The 16,081-nt window shown below is 51.7% G+C and overlaps 1 protein-coding gene across 2 annotated transcripts in view; it reads right to left on the bottom strand.

Annotated features, from left to right (window-relative positions):
• TMEM132D (transmembrane protein 132D) overlaps window positions 1–15,371 on the bottom strand; it is a 551,659-nt gene extending 536,288 nt beyond the window's left edge. For both annotated transcript variants that reach the window (XM_045779212.2, XM_087857436.1), the window contains exon 1: window positions 15,144–15,371. In XM_045779212.2, coding sequence (XP_045635168.2) covers window positions 15,144–15,222 — 79 coding nt within the window. In that variant the 5' untranslated portion in view covers window positions 15,223–15,371. The remainder of the gene's footprint in view (window positions 1–15,143) is intronic.
• Window positions 15,372–16,081: the final 710 nt, after the last annotated feature.

Genomic DNA, 16,081 nt, shown 5'->3' on the forward strand with positions numbered 1-16,081 from the left:
TAGAGTGCATTTATTCGTAACAGCCAAAACTATTAGCAAATTTGGTGTCTTTCACCTGCCAAATGGGAAAACAAACTCTGGTTTGCCATACTACAGTATCCTCAATAACAAAAGTGAACTCCTGATCTATCCCTCGATCTGGGGATTATCAAACGCATGATGCTAGTGAAGGAGGCTAACTCAAAAGGCTACATGGTGCATGACACCATTTATAGAACATTCTGGAAAAAGCACGACAGATCCATGGCTGCCAGGGGATGAGGGCAGAAGGAGGAGCCGGCTATGAAGGGTACAAGAAAATCTGGGGGAACGATGGAAATGTTCCACATCTTGATTGTTACAAGACTACATGCATTTGCCAAAATTCACAGAACTGTATTATAAGAAAGTGAATCGTACCCTATGCAAATTTACCTCAATTAACCTGACACACACAACTCCCCAAAAATACCTTCTTGCGAGATTCAAATGTGTGCAGCCTGGATTCAGAATCACTGCTTTACCTCTTGTCCACATAGACAGATGCCTTCCTTGGATGGCTTTGCTTCAAGGCGCTCAGCCTTGACTTCACATCAGAGTCCCCTGGGGACCCTTTCAAAACTGTCAGCGCCCAGTCTGATCCCAGTCTGATCCCAGGCTACTCTGATGCCCTCGTCTGCAATGTCAGCCCAGCCTGAGAGCTCCCTCTAAAGACAAGGGTCTTCCAAGAGCATTTCTCCTGGAATTCTTAAGAGAAACCTTTTAAAACGATGTACCCACTCGCACATTTAAAAATTGATACCTATTGTTTCTCATCAGAGTTTCAACAGTTGCTAAGGATAAAGTTTCTAGTGTATTGTAAATCTTGACATTTAAAATTAAAGTTACATCACTCTCTTAAATATATCCATTGGAATATAAATAACAGAATGACTTGACACCCACCACCATCCATTTATAAAATCCATGAAAAAGTCCCCATTAACAATCAGAAACGTACCCTTGTTCTTCTTTCTTCTGAACTGCATACTTCCGTTCCGGTTCTCTCCGAGAATTGTACCCTAATGTAACAGAGCATTATCTTGAAAATAACAGATCCATTATCCCACTAAACCTTCGTACAACGAAAATAAATGTGGGTACACACGGAACATAAACTTTTCTGCTTCTTCTTCCTGTAACATTCTCAGTACTCAGAAATGCCTTCAAGTTGGCATTACTACAGTTATGACTGTCACACAACCAAAACAACATAAATGCATCCCATTTTCATAAATAATTTTTTTTAACAAAAAGCAATTCTCTTCTTGTAAATGTACTTCTCTTAATGAGCTATGGGGTGGGAGTGTTCCGCTGTCTTGATCAAAGGAACCGTCTACTTGTACTTGTGGGACAGTGGAGGTTTGAACGCCCATGGGAAGTGAATCACAGTAAGACAGAAGATGGAAGGGGACCTTTCTACCGTGAAATCAAAGGTGAGAGAGAGAGAGAGACGCACGCAGACAAAGAAGATGAGCGGCATAACTGTGCCTTTGGAGAGATCAAGTTCAGGAGTGAATAGTACACTTGAAACTAACAGAACGTTGTGTGTCACCTGTAACCAAAAAACTACCACGTTTAAGAGCGAATGCACACAGAAGGTAAGGATCTGCAGACTCAGAAACTCTAAAACACCCCCAGGACATTCACCTCTGAAGGTCTCCGCCCCACACTCCTCCACGCACACATCCTGTCTCCAGGACACTGCTCCCAACAAACATAGTAAAACCACGCAGTTTCCTGAGATTCAAGGTAACCATCACACGGCAGGAGCTGCACATCGTCCCGCTGCCAGGACCCACGGAGATCACATAACTGAGGGAATGTCTTCACACTTCAAGGACCATGGGCACTGCTGTCCGCATTTTATTTCCCCGCCTCTGACGGCCACGGAGCTCGCGACAATGGCGACAAGAGTGGGCCCGACCAGTGGGCCCGCTGCAGCCACCTGTCGCCACGCGGGAAGACCAGCGCTGTTCATCCACCAACGGAAGCAGGAAAATCCAATCTTTCTGAAAGTCCACTGCCTGACGCCTGTCCACTGAAAGCCACACCCCTGACATCAAGTGCATGAGGAAAGGGTTGGCCACTCTTTGGCTTCTCTATCTGTTGAAGACATAATGTGCCCTCTTTCTTTGTTTTACATCCTTTAGGTTCACGAGGCCTGCTTTTCAATTTAACTCGTAAAAGAGTAGTAATAATGTCCTTTCCCCATCAAAAACCTCTTTACCGCATCCAAAACAATTCCAGGAAAATTACTGCTGAAGAGTAAAAATGAGACATTTGACCGAAATCCACCCTATGACCCTTTCTCCTTTCCAAAATGTAAATAATTGGGCTATCTATGATTCAGGACATCTTGGAAATTGTTTCTCTATGTTCTTTGCAAGTTACGCTTCTTTGAACGAACTGACTCCCTAAGGGGAAGTCGGAAGCCCAGAAATCAAGCAGAAGGTTCACCTGGTTGGGGCGGGGATGAGCTGAGCTGCACCTCAAAACCCCCGTTCCCCTCCCTGTGCTGACACTGTTCCCCTGAAAATGTAACTGATAGGATCTGAGCAGCTCTCTCCCTTCCAGCAGAATCCCAGGGTTTTCAAGGACCTCACACTTCAAAATATTGAATGCTTGTAAAACAAGCAATTGCGTGTTTTGATGCTTGCTTTTAACAGCACATAATGCAAATATTTAACCACAGCAGTAATTTCCATTGTGCATAGCTTTTACATCTAATTAAGGACTCTGAAAAATTGCAACCATTGGAAACAAAAGCTTACATTACATTGAAACACTGGAAGGATAGAGTAACTTCTCTGAGAGGGTACAATTCTATACTGAGAGCCGTCACCTGAGCAGGAATACAAAATACCCTTCAAGGTTAAATATTAGAGAACTTGGGAATATTTTCATAGTAGGTTTAGAATTACAACGACCCTAGGAGTGGAATTTTGCTCTTACGGTGAACATCCAGCATCCGTGACCACTTTTGGGTAATGGTATTCCAAATAACCTGTATCATGTCCTCCCCTTTCTCATAGCAGGTGATCTGGGTGGATTCCCACTCACGGCTCCAAGGGGGGAGCTCACTGCCTCAGGCTGAGCCCATCAGCCTGCACTTGTCCCATCCTCCTGGGCACAGCCACTGATTCAGGGAGGCTCATGGAGCAAGGTGGCCTATCCAGAGCAGGTCCAGAACTTTGACGGAACTGTTAACAGAAATGCTTTCTTTTCAGTGGATTTCAAGTAAGAAGATGCAATTCTGAGCTGGGAAGCATCTTGCCTAAATGAGGGGCACTGTCTCTAAGAATAGAAGCAATATAGTTAAAGAGGGGCAGAGAGACACTAGGTCCTTTTGGCATCCCCTGAGCACCTGGATCAAGCCTTGCCTGATGCCACCTGCCCACAGAATTTGTTACATGAAGCAACATGTTTCCTTCTCCCTTCTGGCAGAGACCGCGAGCGTTTACCAAATGTATATGTGCCACTCTACACTGTCCAGTGCTCCCTGCACTTAGATGGAGGACATGTTTCTAAGTGCTGGTCAATGGGATGTGGGCATAAGAAACAAAGCCAGTTCCAAATCTGGACTTCAAATGCATCCCTCCTGATACCCTGGCCTCTCTTCCCCTACTGTGATGACCTCAGCGGCCATGTGCTCCCAATCGCACAACAAGACGGACGTGGGTCAGCTCGGCTCTCAGTGGACAAGAAATCAACCTGACTCAAGGAACACCCCTGAGACACAGGCCTTTGATTGGTCCTGCACCAGAGCTGGTCTGTCCTCACGAAGGCACCCCTTGGGCCATCTCCGATTTTCGTTTCAAGCTTGCAACCCAAATATGCCTAATTGTTCATCGCTGCAAAGTGTTTCTTTAAATAATAAAACTTGGGTGAACATGTCCAGTCAGTGCATAGCTTCCCGGAGACGGTCTTACGCTGTCTTATATTCCAGGGGAGGACCTCCCCGCCGGAGACCCGCTTTGATTTTGTCCTTCCAGCATCTGTTAAATGCTGCCTGAGGACCATAATCCAGAAGCCTCTGGGGTGATAAAACAAAACCTGCCTCCTCTTGAGAAGCTCCTGCTCAAAGAAACACCAGGAACACTCCAAACACGAGAAGGCAGAGGGATCGCCCAGAAAAACCAAAATCGGATCAGCCCCCAGCTGAGCACCTCTTCACCAACACCGTGGCAAGGAATGCCCGAGACGCCCAGGACGGGCCTCCTGGGAAGAGACCAGGAACACAGGGGAGACGCTCCGACATGACTCCTGCCACGTCAACAGTGTCACGCGTCACTTCGAACAAGGTGAGAACCTCCCTAGATACCAAAGACGGGAACGCGTATCAGCGATCCCAGATCCCCCTGAGGTCCTTCCTGAGCTGAAGAGGCTGGAGTCCTAGCAACCAGGCCGGCAGGATCTCTCAGTGCCAGGGTCCGGGGCTGGCTCAGGCACTGCCATCTGCTTCTCGGGGGTAGCCCTGGGGGAATGGCAGCATGCAGCCCCTGGGACCCGGGTGCCCAAAGCTGGGTGCTGGGTCCGAACAGGAGCTGACTGTGGCCGGGCAGTTCTGCCAGCTGCTGCCACGCGTCCAGCATGCGGGGCCCCTGGGGCGCTCAGCCGATCCGCACACACGGCCCAGCAAACCCCTCTCGGCAGGACAGACCCTGTTGTCGGCGACTAAGGATCCTGGCCAGCACCGAAGAAGCCCAGTTCCCAGGAGAGAGATTTCCGCGGGGTTATTCAGGGGGAATCAAGGAGGCCATCCTTCCTGTCTCCTCGTCACTCAGGAATGTGCCCGTCCCTGGATCCCAGAGCTTGCAAAGACGATTAGGACCGTTTCCCACACCGAACTACAACCTCTTGAGGGCAGACTGGATTTCATGATCATTTCTGGGCCTTCGAAAGCTATCTTGCTGTTAAACAACAGCCCTTCAGGCCCAGCACCGGTGACACTGCTTGCTGGACATAAAACATCAGAACGAGATAGATCGCAGGCTGAACTGGACTATTTAACGCGGTATGCAGGCAGCCGGAGTCTCCCCGATGCCGTCAGTCACCGCACCACGGATTCCAAACTATAACATCCACCTGCTGCCCCTTGCCCCCCGTGGCAGTGACTCCCAAACAGCCCGTCCTAGAGGGGACCTCCTCCTCCCCACCCCATTCTTAGACACGTCTTCCTAGTCCCTCTTGGCCCGACGCTACGGTCTCTCCCTGCCACGTCACCTGCCCAATGAGGTCCTCGCTTGCAGCCCGGGCAGTGGCTGCTGTGAACAATTCTGGGTCTTCTCCTCTGGCCACAGACTTTGTCACCTCACACTGCCACCCCTCCACCTCTGAGAGGCAAAGTGCCTTGGGGCGCTGGACCACTTTGGGGAAAACAGAGCTTCGGGGCATTAGGAGCCACCTCCCCAAAGAGCAGTGACTTTCTCCATGACGCACTGAGACATTCAGCAAAGGTCGCGGGGTACCACGGACGCTGACACCTGCCGTCACCAAGGCCATCAACGTTCCATGGCACCCATGCTCTCCCACATTGCTCGGACCCGTGCAAAAGGGTACAGCCCTTCCGGGAAAGAGCGTGGCTGCAACGCGTCCCCCCTACTCTCTGGCCCAGTAATTAAATAACCGTGAATCTGTCTCAGAACGTAACTCAAAGCAAACATTATGCACACAGGTAAGTACTTCCTTACAATAGTGGAAACCTATAAATTGCTGAAATGCCTGCAAGAACTAAAACCTTTAAGCTACGACACATACATTAAAAATGTTTGTAGTAGGTTTTTAAAACGTGAGGAAATATTTATATAAACACATGAACTCGGGAAGTCCAAAACTCAAATTATGTGGACCATTCAAAGTATGAACAGAACGACTGAAACAATCCACAGAAAACAAGAAGAATGAGACACGTCAAAACGGGAGGCAGTCGTCCTTGGGTAGGGAGATTATTTTTACCTCTCCCTCATTTCAAAATTAATCTGAAGTGGGTTACAAAACAGCCGTGCCGTGGGGCAGAAGAAGCAGGCACGGAGGCAGACGGGGAGAGAAGAACACGGGCAGGAAAATAAGATAAGGCCAAGGATAAAGCTGGCGCGTGAGAGGCACCTCTCAAGTTCCCACACTTACAAGAGCAAATTTGGCTCAGAGAGTTCCTAGGACTTAAAGCAGAGACAGACACTTAGAAACTCACTTAACAAAATTCATGGTGTTCACAGGATAAAGTGCAAACCGTTTCTCAGGATAAACACCGCTCCCACCCTCTCCCCGACTGGTACTAGGACTTAAGAAATAGTTCTTAGAAAAGGCACTTAGGAAAAGGACTGTGTTATAATAGACAAAAGTCCTTAAAATGCCCCTCCACTCCTGCGGCCCCACGTTAAGCTGATCTTCACAGGAACCTGGAGCCTTCTCCCACATGCCGCCCCCCAGCTCCTGTCTGCCGCATTTCCCTGGCTGGCATCTGCAGCGGGCCCTGGGGTCAGCGTGCTGCACGCATCCCACTTACCCATATGTTAGATGGCTCCCAGCTTGGGACGTGTTTGGACGGCAGTGCTGTGCACCTGCCCCTCACTGGTGAGAATGAGCATCCCGTGTGCTTTCCCAGCCAGCCTGGGATACGAACGCTCACCTGGGAAGGACTGGCTCGGAGCCCCGGGACCAGACCCTGCAGACTGTGCTCAAGGCTGAGCCCCCCATCTGCCTCCAGCGAGCACCCAGATCCACCAAACCCAGCACGGCCCCCGCGTGTTCTTCATCGTGTTCACAGGGGGCCCGAGAGAATGCCAACCTCGGTCCCCAGCCTCAGGGAGCCAGAAACGCACGTTTCTCCATCTTTACATCATGGGACCTCATTCCTCTTTGGAGTCCTCATTTCCAGCAGTAGTCAAACAAAGGCTCGGTCATCACTGCCCCCCCCCCAATGATTCCAGGGCCATGTCTAAGTTCTGGAAGGGTTCATTTCCACTACAGAGTTCATCACGTGTCCACATGACATCTGGTCTCCTGAAGTCCATCCCTGCAGACTACACCTCCGTGGTCTTGACCTCAGGGCCCCTTGGGGTCGCCTGTACCACCCACCTCCCCCAGCCACGTCTGCACTACACCCAGCTGATCAGGGAAACATTCTGTGGCTCCCAGCAGCTCTCAGGAGCACCCTGCCTGGTCTCCGTGCACAAAGGATTCATCTGCCTCTCCCCCCGAGGTTCAGGGCAGGTGCGCCTCCTCGGGGACGGTCCGGTACATCTGGAAACATCTCACATTGTCTCCTTTGCGTTGGAGCGAAGTGACTCAGAGCGTCTCAGAAGCATAGCAGATTCTAAGCTCACTCTACACTTTCCTCTCCTCGCCTCCGCCCCATGAAAAATACCTTCCATGGTGAGGAAGGAGAGAGGGGCCAAGAAAACATGCCTGTCGATATGCATACTTCCAAATCTTTGGTCTCTTGCTGGACATCGGCTCTTGGAACCGAAAGTCAGGCATATGGCTCTTCTGCGGCGTGCCCTCTGATTGAGGGAGGGGCGGGGGTTGCCCTGTGTCACCCCCGTGTCCGGAGGGGCAGCCAGGTCCTGAGAGAGTGCGTCAAATACCCTGCTAAGGACAGCACCCTCCAGCGGCCAGGACGGCTCCCCCCACAAGGATCGTCCACAAACAAGGACGCCAGTGAACACGACTGTCATCGTCTTCGCCTGGGGAGCCTGCTCAGCGACGGCCCCATCAGCACAAGAGCCCGCTGTGTCTCACACGCACACGAGAACACAGTGCCACTGAGAGCCAAAAACTCCGTGACTGCCCGTCTCTAAAATGCGGATCCAAATCTCCACGTACACACCCCACTTCGGAGAGAGGGGCGTGCGTATTCTTTCTGGTCTTTCAAATGTCTTTTCTACCTTGGCCACGGTTGTTCCCTCTGCTCTGACGATATGCACTTGAGTCTATTTTCCTACATGTGTCAGCAGTCTGTTTACTTTTAAGGTCAAAGACCGTCCACCTTTGCAGAGTCTTACACAATTTCTAGAACCGGCCGAGAGTCTTGGGCAGTATTTCTGTATGAAAGGAACGTTTAAAACCAGCATCCGATAACAGAGGTCAGAGGTCAGGGAGACCGGGCTTCAGGCTGTTGGGTGCTCCCCTTATTCCTTCCAAGAAGCAGGTGTTTCTTGAATAAATGACAAAAGTGATACAGGTATATTCTGAGCCTTTGGTCTCATTCCAGGACAAGTGCGCGGCGGGTCCCGGTGACCACCAGCTCCCTCCAGGTCACTCAAGCTTGTGGTCTGCATCCAAGTCAAACTCACAGACCCACATGTTCACGGGACCCATCATTCTCCTTTTGAAAGCCAGAAAACATGTACCTGTCTGCCTTCATTCTACATGCTTCTTTCTCATTCTTTACAATTTCTCCAAAGCGCCACCCCCACGCCCAGTCCTAGAGGCCACACCTTGGGCCTCCCCTCCCCAGACGCCCCGAGCCATTAGTTAGGCTGGTTTTGCGTGTTAGAATGCTAGTTAACACTTCACACCGTCAGATCACCGCCCTCACCCTTTCTGACAGTCTGGGAATTAAAATCTATATTTTAAGAGATTAAGGGATTAAGAGATTAGGAGGTACAAACTTCCAGTTATAAAATAAATAAGTCACAGGGATGAAAAGTACAGCATGGGGAACACAGTCAGATTGGAGCAGCGTGTCTGGTGACAGGTGGTGACTGCCTCGGTCACGGTGAGCACTGAGCGGGGTGCAGAAGGCTCGGCGGGCCACGTCGTACACCCGAGACTAACAGAACGCAGTGTGGTGACCACTCTTGGATAATAAATATTAAAAATTAACGTAAGTAAATAACTACATAAGGCATTTTAAAAAATCTACATCGTAGGGGCGCCTGGGTGGCACAGCGGTTGAGCGTCTGCCTTTGGCTCAGGGCGTGATCCCGACGTTATGGGATCGAGCCCCACATCAGGCTCCTCCGCTATGAGCCTGCTTCTTCCTCTCCCACTCCCACTGCTTGTGTTCCCTCTCTCGCTGGCTGTCTCTATCTCTGTCAAATAAATAAATAAATCTTTTAAAAAAATAAAATAAAAAAATAAAAAAAAATAAAAATCTACATCGTAGCCCCTTTTAGGGACCGTTCCTGATTACGGAAGGAAAAATTAAGGCGGAGGAAATTAAAAAATGGGACGTTCCTTTACCCATTTGTCCAATACGGGTTTGACCTTATATGTGGACTTTTTCAATAAATACAGCCTTGTACCAAAAACATATTTTCTCATGGGTTCCTCAATAATATTTTCCTTTCTCTAGCTAATGCAACATAAGAACACAGCAAGTAATACATATGACATGCACCATACGTGCTAATGGATCGTGCACATTACCGGTCAACAGCAGGCTATCAGCAGTGACGTTTTGGGGAGTCAAAGTCACAAGTGGATTTTTTACTGTGCAGGGCGGGGGTCGGTGCCCCAACCCTTGTGTTGTATCGAGCGCCAACCATACACTAGGCTCCGAGCCCAAACTCCAATGGAAGCCTGTCTGCATTCAACCGTCGGCAAGTGTGGCATCACGTATGAACGAATTCCGGTTTTGTGGTTCCATATAACCACAGGCAGAATGGAGGCGGGCTAACAGCACGGGCTAATCCGAATTCAGATGCTGCCACTTTCTGGTTGTGAGTCTCAGACAAGTTCCTTACTCTCTGAGACTCACTCTCTGCATCTGTAAGATGGGCTTAGTAACAAACCCTACCCAGTTAGGTCTATCTGAAAAGTCCCCCAAAAAATCATCTTCATAAATCACTCAGCACAGTGGCTGGCATATAATAATTACTCAAGAAATCAGCCGTTATTTTGATCGACCAAAGTATTTCCTACAGCACTCTGAATTACCGGGAGGAAACACAGCACCAAGTAATTTTACCACTGGGCAATGGTTCTTGTAGCGGTGTTCCACAGTCCTAAGCATGCTTGAAAATTGATGGAGCCCTTGCCATGTCCAAAAAATACTGGAGAGAAATCGAAGCCAGAAAGAAAAATACACAGTGTGGCCCCTAGAGGAATGTAAAACTTAGAACAGAGACAGAATATAGTTTTAGGATGTCACCCCTATAAATGGTTGGAAAATGGACACACAGAAGATATTCATGTCCAAATCCCTTGAACCTCTGAATGTCACCTTATCTGGAGGAAAAAAGGAGAGTGGGATCTTTGCAGATGTGATCGAGTAAGACGGGAGACGATGTAGATTGTTCTGGTGGTCCCACGATCCCTTGTAAAGGGAGGCGGTGGGAGACTCAGGCCCAGAGAGCAGATGATGATGCGAGGACAGAGCAGAGCACAACTGCACGACGGTAGTGATGCTGCTAGGACGTAAGGTCTGCAGGCAGCCAGCTTCCAGAAGCTGGAAGAGGTAAGACACGATTCTCCCCTGGAGCCTTCTGCTGACACCTTGATTTTGGCCCATTGAGACTGATTTTGGACTTCCGGCCTCCAGAACTGTGAGAGAATAAACTTCTGTTGTTTTAAGCCACCATGTCTGTGGTAATTTGTGGGTGGAGGGATGGATGGATGGATGGATGAGTGGAAGGATGGATGGATGGATATATGGAAGGTTGAGGGTGGATGGATAGAAGGATGGATGGAAGGATGGATGGATGGATGGATGGATGGACGGACGGGGGTGAATGGATGGGCGGAGAGGATAGTGGGTGAACAGATGGATAAATGGATGGATGGGTAGAAGGATGGATGGATGGATGGATGGATGGATGGATGGATGGATGGATGGAAGGATGGATGGATGGATGGATAGGGGGGTGGATGGATGGATAGGGGATGGAAGGATAGATGGATGGATGGATGGATGGGTAGAAGGATGGATGGATGGATGGATGGATGGATGGATGGATGGATGGAAGGATGGATGGATGGATAGGGGGGTGGATGGATGGATAGGGGATGGAAGGACAGATGGATGGATAGGGGATGGACGGATGGATGCATGGAAGGATAGTGGGTGAACAGATGGATAAATGGATGGATGGGTAGAAGGATGGATGGAAGGATGGATGGATGGATGGATGGAAGGATGGATGGAAAGATGGGTGGATAGAAGGATGGATGGGTGGATGGATGGATGGATGGATGGATGGATGGATGGACGGGGGTGAATGGATGGATGCATGGAAGGATAGTGGGTGAACAGATGGATAAATGGATGGATGGATGGAAGGATGGATGGATGGATGGATGGATGGATGGATGGGTAGACGGGCAGATAGGGGTGGGTGGATGGATGAATGAACAGATTAATGAACAAAAGGATGGATGGATGAACGATGATTGGCTGAATAAATGGATGAGTAGATAAATAGATGAGACAAATATAGGAGAGTATTAGCTTCTGCAATAGGGTATTTCTGGAGTTCTGTCTTGTTTTTCATTTTTCCTCAGCTTTCAGAATGGAACTAAATTAAACAGGGCCTCATACTTGGAATTCTACCTTTCACTGCATATAAGAATTTTTTATGAAATTCTATTTGTTTTAACTTTATTCAGAGAAAATGAAAGTTAATGATCCCCCTGTTTCCTGGCCCTTTAATATTGACACTGTTTAAATGTAAGCAATAAAGTCTCACTGTCTCTCGGTCTCTCACACACACACCAACGAGCTCCCTCCTAGATATTTCTTCCTCCCCTGAAAGTCTGGATAAGGCGTCACTGTAAACCAAAGCTCTTCTAGTCCAGGGCTGTACTGGGCTTTTCCTGGACGTGGCCTCAACAGAGGTGGTGCTCTGCCCCATCAGGCGTCTCTTCTGACCTCAGATGGAAGCCACACACGCACAAACACACCCTGCAGGACGATACACTAAGAAAGCCACGGCTCAGGACACTCGCCCCCTCCGCCGGGCACAGGCAGAGCGCTGGGCCAGCATAGCCGCGAGACAGGGTCCCCGTCCGTGCAGCAGCTCTCTCCCAGCACCCCCGGGGCTCGGAGTGTCCGCTCCTCATGGGCATTTGCAGAACAGAATGACTGTGCAGCACGCAGGGGAAGGTCAGTGTGGCAACCTTCTCGATCTTGTGCACGGAAACCACCTGCTCTCTGCCCAGTGCAGGGTTCTCACCCATTTGTCTTGTTGCCCCTACGTCCCATACTCCCGGCCCTCCCTCAAAATGAACAGCAAGACATGAAAACGCTTCTGCAGGCTGGCACAGCCCTGGTTCACATCAAGTTCCCAACAAGAGGGGACACCTGGGGGGCTCAGTTGGCGAAGCCTCTGCCTTCAGCTCAGGTCATGATCTCAGGGTCCTGGGATCGAGTCCTGTGTCAGGCTGCTTGCTCAGCAGGGAGTCTGCTTCTCCCTCTTCCTCTGCCCCTCCCCCCTACTCATGTGCACTCTCTTGCTCTCTCTCTCTCAAATAAATGAATACAAGATTTTAAAAATTTTTTTTTAATTAAAAAAATTCGAGTTCCCAACAAGACTAGACCCTGCATAGGAGACACAAGCTCTCTGAGAGCTCGACATTAAGGCCATTCTCCAGAAAAGGTTGGGGCCATAGGAACTTCTTCATTTCATAATATCATCTCCAGGTCCCTGCGGATGGAAGTACAAGCAATGAAGATTTCTTTTTGTTTTTCAAAAGATCTATATAAGAGTGGGTTTGCTCTGTGACCAATCACTTCCTGCTCATGAAATGTAAACACATGTGAGGTTCAAGGAAATCAGCCTGGAATTAATATGTGCATTTCTGTTCATTCAAGATTTCCTATTTGGAAGGAAGGAAGGCAACACAGTAAAAACAATGAGATGCCGAAGCAGACATTTAATATTTGGAAATCATCTCCATTTTTCCATCAGACTAACTGGGCACCTTGGATTATATGTATGCATGTGTGTATGCGTATGCCAGCTTCCGGTGAAAATCCTTTTAAATATAGTCCATTTTGATTTCGAGCTGGCTTAAAACTTTCGGGGAGCCAGAGACTCTTAGAGGGAAAAGTGATGGGAACACAGGGAAACGGAATGAACCATCCCTGCATTGAGAAATCACATCTGCACCAGGAAGTCCTATACAGCACGAGGGCATTGGACGGGTCAAACTTGTCCTTGTTCTCGGGTATCACGAGAAGATCATGGAACGGCCCCTGGCCCAGCTCTGCGCTCGCTCCGTCCAAAAACCCACGCACAACTGATCCACTTCTCTCTCAACAGTGCGGCTGAGGTAAGGTCTCTACATCCAACACACAAAATGTGTCCCATGCCGGGCTGGTAGCATCACGTATGAGCTGAGACCTCCACATCACAGAGGCCCTGTTTTAAGGACATTTTCAGGGTTTGCACTTGAAAAAGTTCAAAGGCGTCAGGAGTAATGACAGTGTTCTCCACGGCTGCTCAGCCTAATAAAGAAATCGGTAACAGAACTACGTACGCACCTGACGAGACACGATAGTTGGGTCATATATACCAAGCTATTCTGTAACTTTCTTAATAAAACCTTGTTATCGCAGCATAAAAACAGAGAAGCCTGTTCCTATTAGAAAACCCAGTGACGGGGCGCCTGGGTGGCACAGTGGTTGGGCGTCTGCCTTCGGCTCAGGGCGTGATCCTGGCGATCTGGGATCGAGCCCCACATCAGGCTCTTCTGCTATGAGCCTGCTTCTTCCTCTCCCACTCCCTCTGCTTGTGTTCCCTCTCTCGCTGGCTGTCTCTATCTCTGTCGAATAAATAAATAAAATCTTTAAAAAAAAAAAAAAAAGAAAACCCAGTGACAACCAATAAAAAGCATGCCTTGCAGCCAATATGCAAGTCTGCTGGGCTGCTGTTGCCGGGGATTAGGGGTTTTTTTTTAACCTCACGTCTGCCTGGGTTGGATTCACTGAATTCATCAACCTTTTCTTTGGTTTCCTGTGCACATATCATAAATCCCGGAGGCTCTGGTCCTCGGGATCGCTCCAACTCCTAATTAGGAGCCGTGAACCCACTGGCACAGCACTGGAGAAGAGAGCCGGCAGGGCGAGCAAGCTTCCTGTCCCTCAACCCACAGCGGCACAAACCCCAGCAAGCGACGGTCTTCCTCTAGTATCTTTCGGAGCCCAGGCACTGTAACCCCCGTGATTCCGGAAGAGCTCACAGCAGAAAATTCCTGTAATTCAAAGGCTCTGTGCATAAGTGGCTTTAAAGTTTCTGAGAGAGATCTCATCTCCAGAATCTTATGAGAAATCTGTTTACAGGGATTTGGGGGGCACACACTGGAGCCTGATAAGAATCCCCACTTTCCTCCTCACAGATCTCCCTGTAGGAGAGGAGACGCTCACAGGCAACCGCACGCAAACGAGAGTCCGGATCAGTAAGGAGAAAGAACTGCTGGTACTTTCTACCATCTCCTGCTTGAATCACGTAATTTCTCTTCAAGGAATTAGCGTCCTGAGCGTCCAGCCCAGCCCGGCTGTGCCAGGGACAGGCTGCGGTGCTGACTGAGGGGGAGGGAGGCACATGGGGGCTCGCTGCCTCTCCTCACAGCTTCTGGTCAGGGCCCTGCTGGCATAACTCGGGGGACAAGTTAGGGTCTGAACTCCGCGTGGAAGCCGTGCGGGCGCGGACCAACGGCCAGGGGAGGGCGGGAGGCGAGAACCTGCGCAGAAAAGCCCTCAGGCTGTCTTAGGGGAACTCGGGTCACTCTCCGAGCTAAGCGTCGGGCCCTGTTTGCAGCAGCCTCCCCGGCACGAAATACATTCCCATACACGAAAGTGCTCTAGAATTATCTCCTCCCAGGTCGGCGCCAGCAGGGAAAGCCAAGTGCACATTCCAGGGCCCTTCCAGGTCCTTCCAAGCACCCTCCCCTGACCTGTAGCCCAGCCCTCCCACTGCCCACCTCTCCTTCCCAGGTTCTCCACGGCCCCCTCCCCTAATTCAGGGCTATTTTCCCTGGCGTCCCTTGGCAGTCTCCCCCAGGGCCTCCCTGCCAAGTCCTCCGGGGAGGCACCTGCTGCAAAGGGGCCGCCTGCGCGCGTGCACACGCGCACACAGCACCCACGCCCTCCGTCCCAGCCACCCCAGCCACGCACACTCCCACACCCCCACTCCCGGCAAAGTTAGTCCCGGGCCAGAGGAGGCGGCGGCGTTCCTCACCTTTGGAGAACAGGGCGGCCAGGCTGATGAGCACGGGGGACCAGTGGTGCCACGGCGTCCCCATCTCAGACGGGCACATCCCGGAGACCCGAGCGCGGCTCCTCTGCTCCCGGCGCCGTCGGGGCGCAGACCAGCGGTCGCCAGGCCGGGGCCGAGCAGGGTGCGCGAGGCGAGAGCGGCTAGGGGCGCGAGCAGCCGCGGGGCCCTGCGCCCTCCGCCCGCCAGCCCATGGCCGGCCGGGCGACGACCGCGCGCGGCTCCAGACTCGCTCCCCCGAGGCCGGCGCGCGCCGCAAACCCCACCCCTCGCCCCCGCCGGGCGCCTCGCTCGAGTCCGCGCGGGGTCGGCCCTCCTGCTTGGCGGGCGAGGGGCGCCTCGGGAGCGCGGGAGCCGGCTAGCGCGCGCGGGCGGCGGGGCGGCGGGGCTGCGGCGTCCGGGGAGCGGGCGGCGGCGGCGCGGGGGCCCCTGGCGGGCAGGCCGGGCGCGCGGGGCGGCGCGGGGCGCGCGGGCGCACGGTCCCCATGCCGCCCGCGCCCGAAGTTTGGCGGTGCCGCCCCCGCGCGCCCGGCTTCGGCCCCCGCCCACGGCCCCGGCGCGCAGAGCGCACGGCCGGCTGGGGAGACGCGGCCCCGGCGCGCGGAGGAGCGCCCGCCGGCTCGGGGACCCGCGCGGTGGCCCCGCTCCGCCGAGACCGCATCCGGCGCGGAGCCGAGCGCCGCCTTGTCCTGCGCGGCTGGGGGGCTTTGCCTTCCGAATTTGTCTTTTTTTGAAAAGCCCCACCCTTTCGGAGTGACAGCCGTGAGCCCCAATCCGCGAAGTAAAGCCCACCTCCCCCGTCCGCCCGCACCGCCCCGGCCGTCCCCCTGCACCGCCCCGGCCGTCCCCCCGCCCCGCGGGCGCGGCTGGGAGGGGCTGCCGGGAGGCGGCTGGAAACCCGG

Source organism: Ursus americanus, chromosome 30, assembly GCF_024610735.1.
Source record: "Ursus americanus isolate L20-20 chromosome 30, mUrsAme1.1.p, whole genome shotgun sequence".
In the NCBI taxonomy this organism is placed as follows: domain Eukaryota; kingdom Metazoa; phylum Chordata; class Mammalia; order Carnivora; family Ursidae; genus Ursus; species Ursus americanus.